The sequence below is a fragment of the Hyalella azteca genome, unplaced genomic scaffold, assembly GCF_000764305.2.
Source record: "Hyalella azteca isolate HAZT.00-mixed unplaced genomic scaffold, Hazt_2.0.2 contig546, whole genome shotgun sequence".
NCBI classification, from domain to species: domain Eukaryota; kingdom Metazoa; phylum Arthropoda; class Malacostraca; order Amphipoda; family Hyalellidae; genus Hyalella; species Hyalella azteca.
In genome coordinates, this window is record NW_025930893.1 from 19,653 (window position 1) to 37,773 (window position 18,121).

The window sequence follows — 18,121 nt, forward strand, 5'->3', positions numbered from 1 at the left end:
CTTCGTCGGGCTTCTTCTCCACTATCGTTCGTTGCACTCTCTTGAATAATCATTTTCACAATATTCAAAGTCAATTTTCACTGTCACTTTATCACACGGTCGGGCGCCAATTGTCAGGAGCTGAGGTTTGTTCTGACTGGCCCGATAATATTATATCAATGTTCAGTATTGATTAATAACCAGATGATCTTAGGTTATGAGTTGAGGGTCCAAGGTATTTTAGCTAGGGTCCGAATAAGCGGCAGGTTGATTGAGAGGCGAGTTTCTTAGTTATATATTTACGAACTAGATAGGAATACAAGGAAGCTTGGTGATAAGTACACAAGGTAGGTTTTAGATGGTTACTCTAACGACGGAGGCTACTCGACGCCGGAGTCTGGCATGGTCCTGCGGACTACATGATGATGGCTTACTACGTCTCGCCTGGGACTGCCTAGAACTGACTGAAGGTCTGCTCGGGGTGCTTATATAGGCATGCTATAGTGACGTCACGGAAGTGACGCAGTGAGTGCTACCGCAAGTAAGGGAGTTACGGTAGACAGGCTGACAGATACAGAACACCGCTTTCCGTTTCCGCAATGTCTGTAACAATCAACTCGTCGCAAGAAGTGATCTTATGATCCATGTTCATTTGAACGAAAAACTACGCATTGTATAGCGTCCACTTTAATGGCTCGTTGCGCCGCTGTTTGACCGTGACAAATTCGTAGCAGCGTTGATCAGTTCACGGCTTATTATTTCATTGGAGAAACAACACGCAAATTTACATGCTTGTTAAAAACTGGTGAGCCATAGGAGACGATGAGGGCCTTTTGACTTATTATTAGGCATTTGTTATAATTTGTAACAACTTAGAAATCCTAATTTCCAACAATTATTGCAACCTTTCGTACATGTACTTTTATTATTATAAGATGGCAGAAATTTCTTGATTATATGCGTACAATTTATAACCAGAGAATGCATTTTCAACTCCATGAAAATTCAAATGCACTTTCTGGTCATAAATTGTACGCATGCATTTTATTATTACATTATATGATAAATTATTGTTATTTATGCTATTTTTCAATTCGATTGAAGTACTATAAGCAAGATTCATTTGACTACAGCGTCTTCGGGTTAGGGTGATGTTTTACCCATAAATAATAATTGTAATATAACTGCAAATTCGTGGGGTATTTATGTAAGAATGTAGAAACAGGAACTTCGTTCCAATGATTTGTCTAACATAACAATGAAGATTATCTTTAAATCGGGGCTATCATGCGATCAAATTATCTACGTTATTGGTTCAATTCTTGAGCAAACAGCTGTTATCGTCTTGAGCAAACAGCTGTTATCGTCTTGAGCAAACAGCTGTTATCGTATTCATCGATACCGAGACTGATGGTCTACAGTCTACACGATGTTGGAGTTATTGGGACCTAAGTAGCACATTTAGTTAAAAGTCTTAATGGAAGTTTCGTGAAAATCTGTACCTTTTCTAAAATTTGAACCATAATTTTGACGTATGAATTTCACCATCATTTGTCATACGTCATAAAAATGTGTAACTTGTATAGTTGTGTAGTATTTTACCGGGTTTATAAATCTAAGTGTACTGAAATGTTTGTATTTTCTGAACAAATTAATGATTTATGAGATTAATTATATTATAAAAATAAGATATTTTAATGAACGAATGATGTAGCTGAAGCATCTTTTATATCGGTAAATTTCTCGTTTGTTGACTGTTGGTGATGTTGCAGTCTCTCATCGGATTACATTTTGAGTTTATTAATTCTACACATAACCTGTCTTGTGTTGCCCTACTTCTCCTTATTTATAATCTATTTTCGCTATATGTTCTCACGGTTTAATTTTGTTTTTCACTGTTATCGCCATGTTGTGGTAGTTGTTTTCGCCATGCTGCTAATTTATGTTGTGCTGTATTTTTGTTCTCGTGAGAAAATCGAGTATCGTTGTGAACCGGACGCTGAGGCCGCGCGGTGACGCGTGTCGCGCTTGACCTCAACCGGACTGCCTTTAAAATGTACATCGTTCAGTGTACACTTTTCTTATTGTGGGTGTACTGCACTATACGCTCTTCTTATTGTGTGTACTGCACTGTACGCTTCTATTATTTGGTGTATTACACTGTACGCTCACCTTATTCGAGTAGCTATTTCAAACTTTCGTCAGTCGTGAAAAGATCCGGTCAAATGACACGATTTTAGATCTTCTGTGAACAAGGCACGAAAAGAATCGGCGACAGGCCACATCAGGCCTACGCTTCAGCACCGAGATCACTGTGTTATTGGATGTACTACTCTGTACGCTTGTCTTATTGAGTGTACCACACTGAACGCTATTATTATTGGGTGTACTGCACTGTACACTTTTCTTATTGCACTGTTAGAAAAAACGGTGAAAAAACGGTCCCACCGGCGTTCTAGTGGCCGGTCGCCCCGTGAAAATAAACGGTTTTTCCGTTATTATCAGATGTTTTACGGTTTTCTAGTGTAAAATTAGAATAAAAACGGCGACGCGATGTTTCTTTTCACGTTCCGACCGGCCACTGAAACGCCGGTAAAACCGTTAACGGTAATTTTTCTAATAGTGTGGGTGTACTACACTGACAATTTTCTTATTGTCACTAAGCGTACTAAAGCGTACTAAACTGTACGCTTGTCTTCTTGGATGTACTACACTGTACGCTTGTATTCTTGGGTGTACTACACTGACAATTTTCTTATTGGGTGTCTCTGACCGTACAGTGTCATAACAATTGTGAACAGATAAATCCCATTACCCGTTACTCCACGCCGTGCTGTGCTTACTGCACAGGTACAGTCATGTACACATGGTGCACTGACCTCACCCAGGCACAAATATTACCTGATCCTGCATTCCGTACTGCACTGGTACAGTCATGTACACATGGTGCACTGACTTCACCCAGTCGCAAATATTACCTGATCTTGCATTCCGTACTGCACTGGTACAGTCATGTACACATGGTGCAGTGACCTCACGCAGTCACGAACAGCTGGTCTCGTGTACGTATTTGTATGCAAACTTTACGCTACTCCCACCAGTTTCATGTTGGCTGCTTATGCACGCTTTAATCACTGAACTGGTATGTATTTTTTTACAACTATAATTATTATTTAAAACCTATATTTGTTGCGGACTATTGAAAGCTTTAAAAACGCAATATTTATCTGGTTGAGGAATAATTGAATATTTCTGCCATCCAGGGTGCACTTCATTTTTTCTGTATTCCCAGACAATACGTTTTCTGTAAGGAAACCGTGAAAACATACAGTATGTATTTAAACAATACAGGTATTTAATTGTTCATCGATATTCATAAGTATATACATTCCAAATATGTATAAAGACATTTAAAGATACAGTCATATCTTCGAACATGAAAGTTGAGCTTACCAAAATTTGTTCCTTCTCCTAACCTAGAAGTTGACTGTACAATGTACATGCAGCCGACAGACTATGAATGAAACCGAGATTTGGCAAAACCTCGCGAAACCAAACCACCACTCATAAGCAAAATTAAGGTTGCGTTCACAAGAATATTCAAGAACTAACTGTTTCGAAGAATAGGTTAGAGTTAATAACTGAAGATTGTTGCTGTATCTCTTCAAGTTTCGCATTACTGGCTGACAATTTGCTCAACTTGAACTCGAGTTCTAACAGTTGAACAGCCACGGTTACCAGTTGAAAATGTTGATGTAGAATACGACCGTTGGCATCGTTATGAGATAGTTTCGACTGAAGTGTAACTGCGCTCGTACTAAAAGGAATGAGTGTGCCTTTATTCAAATTGAGATATTTTTTCCACTTGTGTGGTTCATCTCCACCCATTTTGACCCGTTAAAAAGAGTTATCAGTGCAATGTGTAGGAAGTATGTCGCTTTTTAGACAACAGGACCCATTCATTTATCTAAATGGATGCTTGGTTGAGAAAATATATTAATTTAACCACAGCTTTTCCCATACCATGATCAGATTTATCCAGTTGAGACAGAACTGACAGTCCCTTATACAAGTGTAAGCTAAGAGTTTACACGCTTCGTTGTCAGCACAAGTTCGGGAGACTACAACGCACCTTAGGTAACGACATTGTGGTCCGTGGTACCACGGCACGACTGTTATCACCGATACCCGTTAGCCAGGCATTTGCTGCTCTGGCTTTAACTTCGTACTAATTTTGGAGGTATTTTTAGCGCATTTTCTCATTTATGAACAAAATGCACTATTATGCTCGCCATGTCCGTCTGTCCGTCTATCTGTCCGTCCGTGACTTCACGTTTTCGTCGACGAGAAAATACGCTCTCTGTCACTCACTGCAGTGAGTACTGAGTTATATTTTTGTATTCATTTCGTCAGGTTTTTGGATTAGGTTACGCACTTTGGCTACGGCCTGGATCGGGATTCTTTGTTAGGGGAACAACGATGAATACAACTCTGTCAAATTGTTGCGTCGATCTGAATATGAGGCGCGTTGCTAAACCATGATGATGAAATAGTATTAGTGATGTTATTAATAGTTTTCACAGTTAATTATTATCTGAATTGAACCAACTAAAGCTATGCTTGCAGTCTGGCTACTTGGCTCTGCTGAACTCGATTGTGTACCTTGACTCGTGTTGAGGCTGTTGTACTGGCGCCAATGTCACTTATGGATATCCTGTAAGGATTCCCTTATATGTACAACTTCACTTTTACATATCCTGAAAGGACTGAGTAAACTCATATAAAATTCGTTAGACCACTGAGTAACTCGGTGTGACCACTGAATTATGCATGGGTGACCACTGAGTAACTGCACGGATGCTTATCATGTACTCGACTCGACTCAACGTAATTAGTAAATTCAGTAATATTTATCACGTTAGAACTGCGTACCTACCCACGCAGGCATCTGTCGATGAAAGAACCTGAATTATTATTACTAATCAGCAATCCAATTGATTGTTGATTAACTAATCATCTGAATATATATCATGTAAGCAAATTTTTGAACCGGTTTCTTTTCGCTTGCTTTCTCCTGCAAGTTAATTCTAGTGAGGTTCGGATGTTTTTGCCATTACAAATAGCTGCTACTAGTGCTACTATTACAAGTAGCTGTCCTTGTGCTACTGGTAGTGTTTTATTACTTTTTCTGGGGCTTTTGCGACTCGATAACTGAGTGAGAAAATCACATGGTTATCTCCATCGTTACCGTCGCGGTTATGTCACTGTTTTCATCTCAACAGTCGTTACCGTTACTTTTGCTGTTAGTTTCACTTAGCGTTATTTCATCGCCTTTTTAGCGCATTTTCTCTTTTATGAAAAAATACACTATTGTGCTTGCCAGTCCGTCTGTCTGTCCGTGACTTCACGTTTTCGTCGACGAGAAAATGCGCTCTCTGTCACTCACTGCAGTGCGTACTGAGTTATACTTTTAATGTTGTAATCACTGTTGTTGTCACTGTTTTCACTGTTGTGTGTGCTGCTGCCGCTGCAAGCAGTCCGTGTGGCCGTGGCCTGCGGTGCTGCGCCAGCGTGGGAACACTGCAATGCGTACACGACATGCGTACACGACATGCGTACATGATGTACGTACATGATATGCGTACATGATATACGTACATGACATGCGTACACGATATACGTACATGACATGCGTACACGATATGCGTACATGGCATGCGTACATGATATACGTACATGACATGCGTACATGATATACGTACATGACATGCGTACATGATATACGTACATGGTCTGTGTACATGGCCTGCGTACACGACATGCGTACACGGTCTGTGTACATGGCCTGCGTACACGATATGCGTACATGGTCTGCTTACACGATATGCGTACATGGTCTGCTTACACGATATACGTACGCTACCTGCGTACACATTCGTACGCAATCCACATTGCGGCCTTCATACACGGTCTTCATAATAACACGTTAAACGAATGCGCCTTTCTTGTACAGTCTCCGGACGAGGTCTACGTGCGCACCCTGAGTACTTAGCATTCCTGTCTATCTTAACAATCTGCGCACGGTCATCGTACATGCTGTCCGTACACAATCTACATACATGGTCACCGTACGCCATCTACATACATGGTCTCCGTACACAATCTACATACATGGTCTCCATACGCAATCTACATACATGGTCACCGTACACCATCTACATACATGGTCACCGTACACAATCTACATACTGTCTCTTATACACATCTAGATGTGTATAAGAGACAGCCGTATATCTCGCACGAAGACCGGCTGCAAGCCGCCGTATATCTCGCACGAAGACCGGCTGCAAACCGCCGTATATGTCGCACGAAGACCGGCTGCAAACCACCGTATATCTCGCACGAAGACCGGTTGCAAACCTCCGTATATCTCGCACGAAGACCGGTTGCAAGCCGCCGTATATCTGGCTCGAAGACCGGCTGCAAACCGCCGTATATCTCGCACGAAGACCGGCTGCAAACCGCCGTATATCTTGCTCGAAGACCGGCTGCAAACCGCCGTATATCTCGCTCGAAGACCGGCTGCAAACCGCCGTATATCTCGCTCGAAGACCGGCTGCAACCGCCGCATATATCTCGCTCGAAGACCGGCTGCAACCGCCGCATATCTCGCTCGAAGACCGGCTGCAAACCGCCGTATGTTTCGCACGAAGACCGGCAGCAAACCGCCGTATATTTCACGTATAACGCACTGGCTTACGCCGCCGCTGGTCGTAACGGGACGGAGCTTAACTGGGCTTTGACCACACATTTGTATTTAGCAGCAAACGGCCGCTGTTTTCGGGTAACAATTATTTTCTCCTTCCTGTAACAGAGGTAAGCTTATATTCTTATGTCTGGTCTGCCACTTAGTTTTGATCTAATGTAAGTTGGAAATTTAAATTTTTTATTGATCGGGAATTACTGCTGCGAGCAACTGGACATTTCACTAAAATGTTTTTTTCCAAAAATCTTATGTCAATTTATTTTAATATACTGACAATATTGATGCAAAAGCGTTCTTTACAACACTCACAATTCACCTGGATAACCCAGATATTTATTACCATCGTTACGGTGTGACCGTATCTCTGATGCATCCACAAGTTACTATTAGTATTACTTATACGTTCATAGTCAGCTTTATTGCTATGCCTAGCAGGTCTATTCTTGCGAACCGTTCAAGGTTTCATCCATCGGGTGCATGACTTAATAACGTATTATTCCCTTTAGTTATATTAGAGAATTGATACAGAGTTACTTATTTGGGATTTAATCTTTGACATGGATATTATATAATTTGTCAGAGCTTGTATACAATTTGTATTTTTAAATGATGTATGTGACAGGTAAGCTCATGATTAACATGCTCACTATGATGTATTTATGGACTGTTGATTGTGTGAACGTAGATTATTGTGTGGACTTTGTGATGTGTGTGTGGACTTTGTGATGATTGTGTGTATTTTGTGATGATTGTGTGGACTTTGTGATGTTTGTGTGGACTGTTTACATTTTGTTGTTCAATTTCATTTAGTGTTTCCTGCTCCATTGTCTTCGGTCTATATCGAGCAAATGCTCATGTTATTCCTACGTATATTTGTAACAACTTTGTTTTTTTTCAGTTCTCCGAGTCTGGAAAGTCTGGAAATGACAGAGACTTGACAGAGGAACCTACGGGGCATGCTGCCGTCTCTGACGACCTGTCTCTGCCTCTGTCTATTGACAGCGGCCTCGACCTCACGGCAGACGGAAAAGTGAGACAGTGATTAGGAGTAGCGAGGGTCTTTAGTGGCGAGTGCCACGAGTAGCGAGTGCCGTGAGTGGCGAGTGCCGTGAGTAGCGAGGGCCGTTAGTTACGAGGGCCGTGAGTGGCGAGGGCCGTTAGTTACGAGGGCCGTGAGTGGCGAGGGCCGTTAGTTGCGAGGGCCGTGAGTGGCGAGGGCCGTGAGTGGCGAGGGCCGTGAGTGGCGAGGGCCGTGAGTAGCGAGGGCCGTGAGTGGCGAGGGCCGTGAGTGGCGAGAGCCGTGAGTGGCGAGAGCCGTGAGTAGCGAGGGCCGTGAGTAGCGAGGGCCGTGAGTGGCGAGAGCCGTGAGTAGCGAGGGCCGTGAGTGGCGAGGGCCGTGAGTAGCGAGTGCCGTTAGTTACGAGGGCCGTGAGTGGCGAGGGCCGTGAGTAAAAAGCCGTCCAAAAACTTGTCCAAGTAAATTTTTTTTGTTTTACGACCATGATTGGCATTTGAAGTCGTTCGATTGCCTCAAAAAATGATTGGAAACCACGTGTCGTAGGACTCGGAGTTTGTCGTAACAAATTATAAAATAACTTAAATACCTAAAAATGTCATTCTCATTATGGAGATTTTTTACGTTTCATAATAAAATTTTCTTAAAAATTATTATAAACTCTATAAAATGTATAACAAATTAAATTCTACCAGAAAACGCGTCTTTCTGGGCCTGGCAAGAACACATCTGGGCCAGCATCTCCAGGTTCATCCAGCAGTTCGGTGGTGAGTCCAACTGGATCGCGACCCAGCAATAGCCCCGACCCCGAAAACAAACAAATGTCAGCATCACTTCAGTCCAGTTCAGTTCAGTCCAGTTTGTCGTCTAAACCTGCCATAAAAGCTAACAACGTGTCGGTAGAGATGGAGGAAACCTCAACTTCTAAGTTCGAGGATGCAGAAGCGGAAGTTGAGCGACTCCAGGAAGTTGTTGCTAACTTAGATCATTACTTAGCGTCGCCTGAGCAACTTGAAGCGGCGCTGTTGCAAGCTATGGAGGTGAGAACACTAGCTATTTAACTAGTTTATTATAAAGGTTACTATTTCAATATTGTTACTCCTAATTTACAATGCAATGCCTTATATACTCATCAATTTAGTCTACTATTTTGATTAAAGTATAGTCAGCTATACAGTTGAGAATCTAATACGTATCTAAGTTACCGAACCTAAAACTACAAGAATCGCCATTTATTGCTGTTAACAATTAACGTAGAAGTACCAGAATATAGATAACTTATTTTTTACTTGCGTACCACTAATTTGTTCAGAGAAAGTTGGCTAGTTTTAATGCTATTGAAGAGCTAAATGACTTTAAGGATCGCTGCATCGAACATTCACTTCAAACCCCAAAACTCATTACAGTTGTCGCGTAGAAATTTCTTCAGTTTCCTTCACTTCAAAATTTCTACTGCATTCGCACTACTGGATGCTCGATGAGATTTTACACTCCTAATAAATTAAATTTCAGTTCCAGAAAACTTTTAATCAATAAGAGAATAAACTTTCGTGTATGAGTACATTATCAATCGTTAATGCTACTCTTATATGTCTATGCTTAACAGCAGTAGACAAAATGTTGTATAAGGATATATTATCCACTGTAAATGACATTCGTATATAAAAGCATAGTAACTTTAGTTCCGTCAGTATACGAAAGGTCAAGTCAACGAAAGTTTCACATTATTTCCCTCCGAATTTCTCCAGAAACTGCGGGCTATGGACGCGTCAATCCAAAACCTCGAGGTCAGAGTATCGAGTTTGTCGGGTGAGAATCGTTATCTCTCCGACGCCTTGTCAGCTCTGTCGGATTCCCATGAGACTCGTACCGAAGCGTCGGGCACTGAATCTGAGATGGTGAGTCGCAAGACTCCGTCCCTGCACTCGGATCTCAGTGACTCAGAGAGCGATTCGTCAGCGACAGATTCGCGTCCGACCAAGAAGCGACTCGAAGTCACGTCCAGCTTCCAGGAGTCCGGGATATTCGACGGGACCTGTGACGTCACACACGCTGCGACACAAACGGAGGTATAATCGGAATATTCTTTATTTTCATATTTTTATATTAAATCCTCTACCGCCTGACATGAGTAACAGTAGAAATATTGTCACAAGCCTACTTGTCGAAAAGGATACATTCTAGTGAGGGCAAAATGACTTGCACTGATGGTTGCCGCCACGTACGACAACTATAAAATGTTCTCTGTTGCGTACAAACGTCCTCAGCTGTCTCTTATACACATCTAGATGTGTATAAGAGACAGGTTGGGAGCAGCAGGTGTGTTGGGAGCAACAGGTGTGTTGGGAGCAACAGGTGTGTTGGGCAACAGGTGTGTTGGGAGCAGCAGGTGTGTTGCTGTCTCTTATACACATCTAGATGTGTATAAGAGACAGGTCCAGAGGTGAGGCTGATGATGGTGTACGATGAGAAGTGCGAGCTGGAGGAGGCAGAGAACGATGCCCGCCTCATGGTCCAGAGGTGAGGCTGATGATGGTGATAGTGTACCATGAGAAGCTTGAGCATTCATTTTGCAATCAATAGAATGACAATCAATGTACCATTTCTACCTAAATATCAATCAATGCCCCTGTCACTACTACGAGAGTCAGAGGTGGGCAGTAGCGCGCTACATGTAGCGGCAGCTACAGTTTTAGTAGCGGTAGCGCCCGCTACATTTAAGCAATTGTAGCGGTAGCGGTAGCGCCCGCTAAATTTAGAGCATGTAGCGGTAGCGGCCGCTACATTTCAAAGTAGCGCTGCCCAGCTCTGACGAGAGTGTGTCGTGTCGCAGGCTGGACTCTCAGCTGACGGCGGCGCGGGAGATGGAGTTGCTGCTGAGCGCTTCACTGTCGCAGGAGCAGGAGATCTCCAGGGACCTGCAGGACAAGGTTAGGGAGCAGCAGGTGTGTTGGGAGCAACAGGTGTGTTGGGAGCAACAGGTGTGTTGGGAGCAACAGATGTGTTGGGAGCAACAGGTGTGTTGGGAGAGGTCTTTACGCATCGAATGATATGTGTCTCGATGTTGTAGCTTGAAAATCCTAGGAGGAAATAGGTTTTCTAAAGTACCCCTTTTTGGTCGTTTTCTAAGAATTTCACATTTTCTTTCAATTCTTTTTCGAAAAATTGACACGAATAAAACCTGTTTTATTTTAGGGTTTACACATGTGTACCGAATTTCAGATTGATCCCTCTGTAAATTACTGAGATCAATTTTAGGCGAGACGCTCCCTTTAACCAATGTGATTTATCGTAAAAAATGTGATTTACCTTAACAAATGTGATTTATTTTAACCAACGTTATTTATAATGTCCAATATGATTTATAATGTCCAATATTATTTATAATGTCAAGTGTGATTTATCGTCACCCCCGCTGCCCTAGTGCTGCGTGGTGCCGGCGGTGCCGCGAGACGGCCGAGGTGGACGCAGGCGAGGCGCGGGCGCTGAAGGAGCAGCTGCGCGTGTCAGAGGCCGCGCGCCGGGCGCTGTACGATGAGAAGTGCGAGCTGGAGGAGGCAGAGAACGATGCCCGCCTCATGGTCCAGAGGTGAGGCTGATGATGGTGTACGATGAGAAGTGCGAGCTGGAGGAGGCAGAGAACGACGCCCGCCTCATGGTCCAGAGGCTGTCTCTTATACACATCTAGATGTGTATAAGAGACAGGAGCAACAGGTGTGTTGGGAGCAGCAGGTGTGTTGGGAGCAACAGGTGTGTTGGGAGCAACGAGGTCTCAAGCAGAACTTGGCAGCACATTTTTGCTTCGCTAATATCATCCTCAATTTGCCACCGAATCTCTGTCAGTCGTTGTAAGGAAATACTTTGGTTTTTGTCTAGTTAGTAACTTATCAAACTAATTTATATACCAATTGCACTTCCGTCTTCCATTCATCCAAGCAACAGAGACATGGCGCTGCCTGAAAAGCGCAATGTTGGTAACTCGCACTCAAAACAAATAAAATATAATCATAAAGTATAACTTTTATTTTAACTACAACGTTGCCTGCTTTTATGAAACGTTAATTAAGTTCCTCCTCCACTCCTTGCAGGTATCAGAGAAAGAGCGCTGCCTAAGAATGGTCATGATGGAGAGGGACAACTTCAACCTAAACATGGACGACAGAGTTGTTAGCCTCGTGCTTGACAAAGACTCTTACGCATCCCAGCTTCTCTTCGTGAAGCACAGTCTTATTTTATTGCAAGTCTTCCGACACTTCCAGCTTCACAACACCAACATGTCGATCGACGTTGACGGACATCGAACTCCTGATGGCGGGTTGGATGGCTTAGATGAGGTCTTGCCTTCACGTCTTGATAAGTTAGAGGATCACATGGACTTGGATACGCTTGGAGATTCTGATTGCTCCGGTGAAGACATAAATGATTCTTGTGATCTCATCATCGCAAATGAGGACCCTGATGTTCATGGCTCCTCCGAGAGGGGGGATCTGATCGACAGCGCCATCGATGAAGCCCTCATGCATATTTCCTCAACAGGGTCTCAAGAATTGGACTTTTCGTCGTCGTTTTTGTCGCTCGATGAAATGATCGGAAGTCCTAAATTCCCCGACTTTTTGGTACCCGGTCTTGTGGACGTGAGTGTTCAGACCGAGCCTGAAGTGCAGCGAAACCAGGTTCCATTTACGAATATTGAAAACACTTTATTATTGACACCAAATCTTCCTTATGAAAGTAATTCATCAGAATCAAGCAACCATCATGATGACATCGAACGTCAGCCTGAAAACCATTCCAGTCACTCCGACTTTTCAGCACCTAAAGTTAGTCTCACCAGTCAAGGCAGTCAGACTGCGGCTGTGCAGAAGCCTCTGGTGCAGAACAAAGGGACGATGACGGTGCAGAAAGACCTCTTGTCACAGCGTGAAGATTTGTACCTCGGCCAGATCGAGACTCTCCAGCAGGAGAAGATAGCGCTTAGGAAGGTGGGTGTTGTATCTCTAACTTCATGTATATAATAAACAACATGTATATGATATATTCGAAAGTTGGGTGTTACATCTCTATTGTCATTTATATGATATACATGATATACAACATGTTTATGATATACATGATATACAACATGTATATGATATACATGATATACAACATGTATATGATATAAAGACCATGTAAGAATAATAGTCTCTTAACTATTTAATATATATAGACAATAATTCTTATTATAGAATTTCATGGCATATGTATCAATATTGTGAGAAAAACTCTATGCGTGCGTTTCTCAATCAAATCTGGTTTGGACTTAAAGTCTGCCGTTGGAGAAATTTCTGAAGTACTAAAAGCTGCTTACCTTATAATTGTTGGCCCTCTTGATGTGACAATATCCATAACCTTCCTCCCACCCTTTGTTTTAGATCTCCACTAGCATTTTCTACTATTTTTTCATCCTCCACCCGAACCCTCTTTTCACCGTGCGCTTTTACTCTTTTATTTCCCAACCTCTCCTCTTTTACCTACCTTCCTTAGCCTTCGATTTCCCCCTCCCATCCTGTTCCCCCCTTCCCCTTCCTACCCCCCCCTTCGTGCTGCAGGAGTGCGAGCAGGAGCGAAGTACCTCGCTGCATGCGTGCCGTGCGCTGCAAGAGGCGCTGCAGGAGGCGCAGGAGCAGGCGCGCGCAGGCGAGCGTGCGCGCGCTGAGCTGCAGTGCGAGCTGGACGAGCTGAGCGAGCAGCGCGACGCTGCCACCGTGCAGCTCAACAAGCGCATCCAGCAGCTCACAGCTGACCTTGCACGCTCCAGGTCAGCCGTTATTTTTATTCTATTTTATTATTCTATTTTAATTATATTCTCTTATTCTATTTTAATGCCAAATATCAGGGATATTTGAAGAGTGATATCGTCTATTATATCTATATTTAAAAGCTTTCAAAATTAATTCGTCAATAGATGTGATGACTGTATTTTATATTGATGCTAAATATTACTGCTATGATATTAGAGCACTAATAACTGTAACTCTATAATATTTAATATAATAATGATGATTGTACAGCGACTTATATATTGATGCTAAATATTACTGCTATGATATTTAACAAATAATAACTATAACTGCATAATATTTATTATAATAATAATGATTGTTCAGCGACGTGCATGAGGCGGAGAAGGCGGCGTTGCGGCGGGACTACGACGCGCGGGTGGCGGAGGTGGCGGCGGAGCGGCGGCGTTACGCCGAGCGCAGCGCGCAACTCGAGCGCAACCTGCGCGACCTGCGCACCGAACTGCAGGTGGTGGTGGTGGTGGTGGTGTGGTGGTGGTGGTGTGGTGGTGTAATGATGGTGTTGCAGGTGTATTGGTGTACGTGAGATGTCACTAAGAAAGTGTGGAAAAGACACAAGACACCAGCCGCCGATGCACTTTGTGTATTGTATTGTTTGTGTGTGTTTGTTTACTGGTGTGTGTTTACTTGTATTATAACTGTTTACATCTTGTTGGGGTAAATTGAATTTGGGGTAATTTAGCCTAACGGAAAATTACCCCAAATAACCTTTGGGATAATTTAGCCTAGAGGAAAATTACCCCATATAACCTTTGGGGTAATTTAGCCTAGAGAAAAATTACCCCAAATAACCTTTGGGGTAATTTAGACTAGAGGAAAATTACCCCAAAAAACCTTTGGGGTAATTTAGCATATAGGAAAATTACCCCAAATAACCTTTGGGATAATTTAGCCACTCCTGGAATACAAGTTTCTGTCCACAGGTGGTCGGGGTGGCCATGGTGGCGGACATGACAGGCTTTGAAGGCCGTCCACACGATGCTAATTCAGCGGCCATCAAGGCGGACATGGAGGACGGAGGCCAGCAGGAGGCCGACCACGATGGACAGAGCAGCGACATGATGGACAAGATAAGGCGGCTGGTCAAGTCAGAGGCCGCCGCCAGGGCAAAGATAATAGAGCTCGAGAAAAAGGTTAATAAGATAAGATACCTAAGATACGATAATAAAATGAGATGAGATATCTAAGATACGATAATGAGTTAAGATAACCTAACTAATATAATATAATTCAGAAAAATAATAAAAAGGTAACCATACCATCTATACATACCATGAGCTATCTTATGGCTTTATGGTTTAACTTTATTATATTTCGCTATAAAATTATTGACCTTACAGTTCCCCTCACCATTTTGACCCTCAATGTAATGACCCCACCCTCTTGACCCACCTCTTGACCCACCCTCTTGACCCACCTCTTGACCCACCTCTTGACCCACCTCTTGACCCACCTCTTAACCCACCTCTTGACCCACCTCTTGACCCACATAGGAGAGCGCGTACCGCCAGACCATCCAGGAGGCGGACGCCATCATGCAGCGGCACGTTGCCGTGTACACGACGCGCATAGACGAGCTCGAGGCCTCCCACGACCTCTGCCAAGCACGACTAGCGCAGCTCACGGCCTCTGAGGCACGGTGCAGGTAATGGTCGTGAGTCTGGTTAGCTGGTAATGCAGGGTCTGGTTACCTGGTAATGCTAGGTCTAGTTACCTGCTAAGCCACGACCTCTGCCAAGCACGACTAGCCCAGCTCACCGCCTCAGAGGCACGGTGCAGGTAATGGTCGTGAGTCTGGGTTACCTGGTAATACTGTATAGGGTCTGGTTACCTGGTAATGCTAGGTCTAGTTGCCTGCTAAGCCACGACCTCTGCCAAGCACGACTAGCCCAGCTCACCGCCTCTGAGGCACGATGCAGGTAATGGTCGTGAGTCTGGTTACCTGGTTACCTGTTAATTAGGGTCTGGTTACCTGCTAGTGCAGGCCCTAGTTACCTGCTAGTGCAGGGCCTGTTTACCTGCTAGTTCAAGACGCAGGTGCTAGTGAACCAGGCATGATAGTGTAGGAGACAAACCTAGGCCGCACTAGCTAGCCGCGTCAGTTTCGCATCCTTGACTCGTTAGGACTTATCCATGTTTTAAATGAACATTGATGATCGTGTTATGTAAATGTTGGATATTGTTTTGTATAATGTGCTATTTAACAATCGGATATTATTAATGATAATGTATGTGATAATAATTAGATTATTAGTCTAATATTAGATTAATTTGACTTTACGCAGATCTACCCTGAAGAACAGTTGTCGCAGCGAGCAGGACGCGCGAGTCTCGGAACTCATCGAACAACTTCTGAACACTGAGAAGTCGGGGCTCGAACTTAAGGATAAACTCTGGAGACTTGAGAAGAATGAGAAGGAACTTAAGATTAGGGTGAGTGCTTTGTGGAACTTAAGGATAAACTCTGGAGACTTGAGAAGAATGAGAAGGAACTTAAGATTAGGGTGAGTGCTTTGTCTTGATTTTTAATAATGGTAAGTGCTTTGCCTTGATTCAAAATTAGGGTGAGTGCTATACCGTTATTCACAATTGAGGTGAGTGCTTCATTCATCATCTTGATTGATCATCACTATTAATTATGAATTTTAATGTTGTGGCAATCCTATTGTCTTCGGCAATGGACACTTGAAGTGCTTCTAGGAAGCTTTTTTTTTCTAGCGTTAAATTTCAGCAGTAATCAATAGGATGTAATTTAGCCCTCGCTTATATTGTCATGATTAAACATATTTTATATGGACGTTAAAACGAGTCTATATTTTATTCATAATCCTTTCAATGCTATTTAAATTGTAATGAACCCGACGGGGCTTATTACTATCATTTAATTTCTTAATCGATATTTAATCGAGTATTTATAAAGCCTAGGTTTTAACCATGCTGCCGGAGTGCATTAAGCTCGGTGAGTTTGCCGCTTATGAACGTTTGTTTAAAAATAACAATGAGATTGATATCTATTATTAAAATTATCTTCTAAATTTTTAATAAACTGGCGATTTAAGCAAACAAGTGACATCAATTCATCAATGAACAAACGGTAGTAATTCCTCTTAACACGTTGACTCCGAAGTGGTAATATGCGTACCACAAAATGTATTTCTCCAGGACGTAGTGGTACATAATTCAGGTTGCCATAAATCGGCCAAATCCGAGAACAAAAAAGGCCAAAAAAGGCCAATAACTTAATATATACTGGTTTATTTAAAGGTTCCGCTATAAAAATTCCATTTATTTTCTTCTTACAGTATTTAAAATTTAATTAAGAAGTACTCCTATCATAAATTTTAGCCGGTCAACGCAATTGAGTCAATTTAAATCACGGAATTTGTCCGGAAAAAATGACCGTCTGGTAACCCTGTTTAAAAACAGTACAAAAAATGAAACAATAGTACAAAATGAAGCAATCGTAGTCAACGTGTTAAATTAGTCAAGACCGTGATCGAAAAATAGTATTTAGTATTTTTCTTTGTAAACGTTTACATTGACGTATATATTGTAAAGCAATTCACTTTATAATGAGTGAATGTATTCAGTATACCTCACTCATCCTATTATTCATAGCACATCTCTTTTAAGTTTCTTATCGATGTTATCGTCTAGCTGCTTCGGATCCCCCCTAATTATTAAAATTATCTAATTCTTAATATTAAAAGTATGAAAATTATTATAATTAATCATGCCTATTTGCGAGTTTAAAATTAATATATTAAATTAATTGGATTCTTAATAATAGAATCATGAAAATTATTACAATTAATCACCCTTAATTGTAAGTTTAAATTAAAATATAAAATAAATTGGCGCACAGTTGAAAATTATTAGTATTAATCATGCTTTATTTTAAATTAAAATTAATATAATAAATAAATTGGCGCACAGTTGAAAATTATTATTATTAATCATGGTTTATTTTAAATTAAAATTAATATATTAAATAAATTGGCGCACAGTTGAAAATTATTAGCATCAATCATGCTTTATTTTAAATTAAAATTAATATATTAAATAAATTGGCGCACAGTTGAAAATTATTAGCATTAATCATGCTTTATTTTAAATTAAAATTAATATATTAAATAAATTGGCGCACAGTTGAAAATTATTATTATTAATCATGGTTTATTTTAAATTAAAATTAATATATTAAATAAATTGGCGCACAGTTGAAAATTATTATTATTAATCATGGTTTATTTTAAATAAAATTAATATATTAAATAAATTGGCGCACAGTTGCTGGAGAGCGAGAAGGCGCAGGAGGCGCTGAAGGGGGAGCTCCTGGAGCAGGAGGAACTGATCCTGAAGATGCAGGCGCTGCAGGTGGAGAACTGCGCCATCACTGAGCAGCTGCAGCAGGTGGGCTTACTTCCTGCTGCAGGTGGGCTTACTTCCTGCTGCAGGTGGCCTTACTTCCTGCTGCAGGTGGCCTTACTTCCTGCAGCAGGTGGCCTTACTTCCTGC

General features: G+C 42.0%; 1 protein-coding gene across 1 annotated transcript in view; it reads left to right on the forward strand.

Annotated features, from left to right (window-relative positions):
• Positions 1 to 18,121, forward strand: part of LOC108669665 — a 51,432-nt gene that overhangs the window by 13,921 nt on the left and 19,390 nt on the right. The window contains exons 4-16 of the mRNA XM_018157062.1: positions 7,644 to 7,775; positions 8,456 to 8,800; positions 9,509 to 9,829; positions 10,192 to 10,280; positions 10,594 to 10,705; positions 11,849 to 12,742; positions 13,352 to 13,560; positions 13,910 to 14,051; positions 14,527 to 14,736; positions 15,097 to 15,248; positions 15,889 to 15,988; positions 16,060 to 16,107; positions 17,894 to 18,016. Of these exons, the coding sequence (XP_018012551.1) occupies positions 7,644 to 7,775; positions 8,456 to 8,800; positions 9,509 to 9,829; positions 10,192 to 10,280; positions 10,594 to 10,705; positions 11,849 to 12,742; positions 13,352 to 13,560; positions 13,910 to 14,051; positions 14,527 to 14,736; positions 15,097 to 15,248; positions 15,889 to 15,988; positions 16,060 to 16,107; positions 17,894 to 18,016 (2,877 nt within the window). The remainder of the gene's footprint in view (positions 1 to 7,643; positions 7,776 to 8,455; positions 8,801 to 9,508; positions 9,830 to 10,191; positions 10,281 to 10,593; positions 10,706 to 11,848; positions 12,743 to 13,351; positions 13,561 to 13,909; positions 14,052 to 14,526; positions 14,737 to 15,096; positions 15,249 to 15,888; positions 15,989 to 16,059; positions 16,108 to 17,893; positions 18,017 to 18,121) is intronic.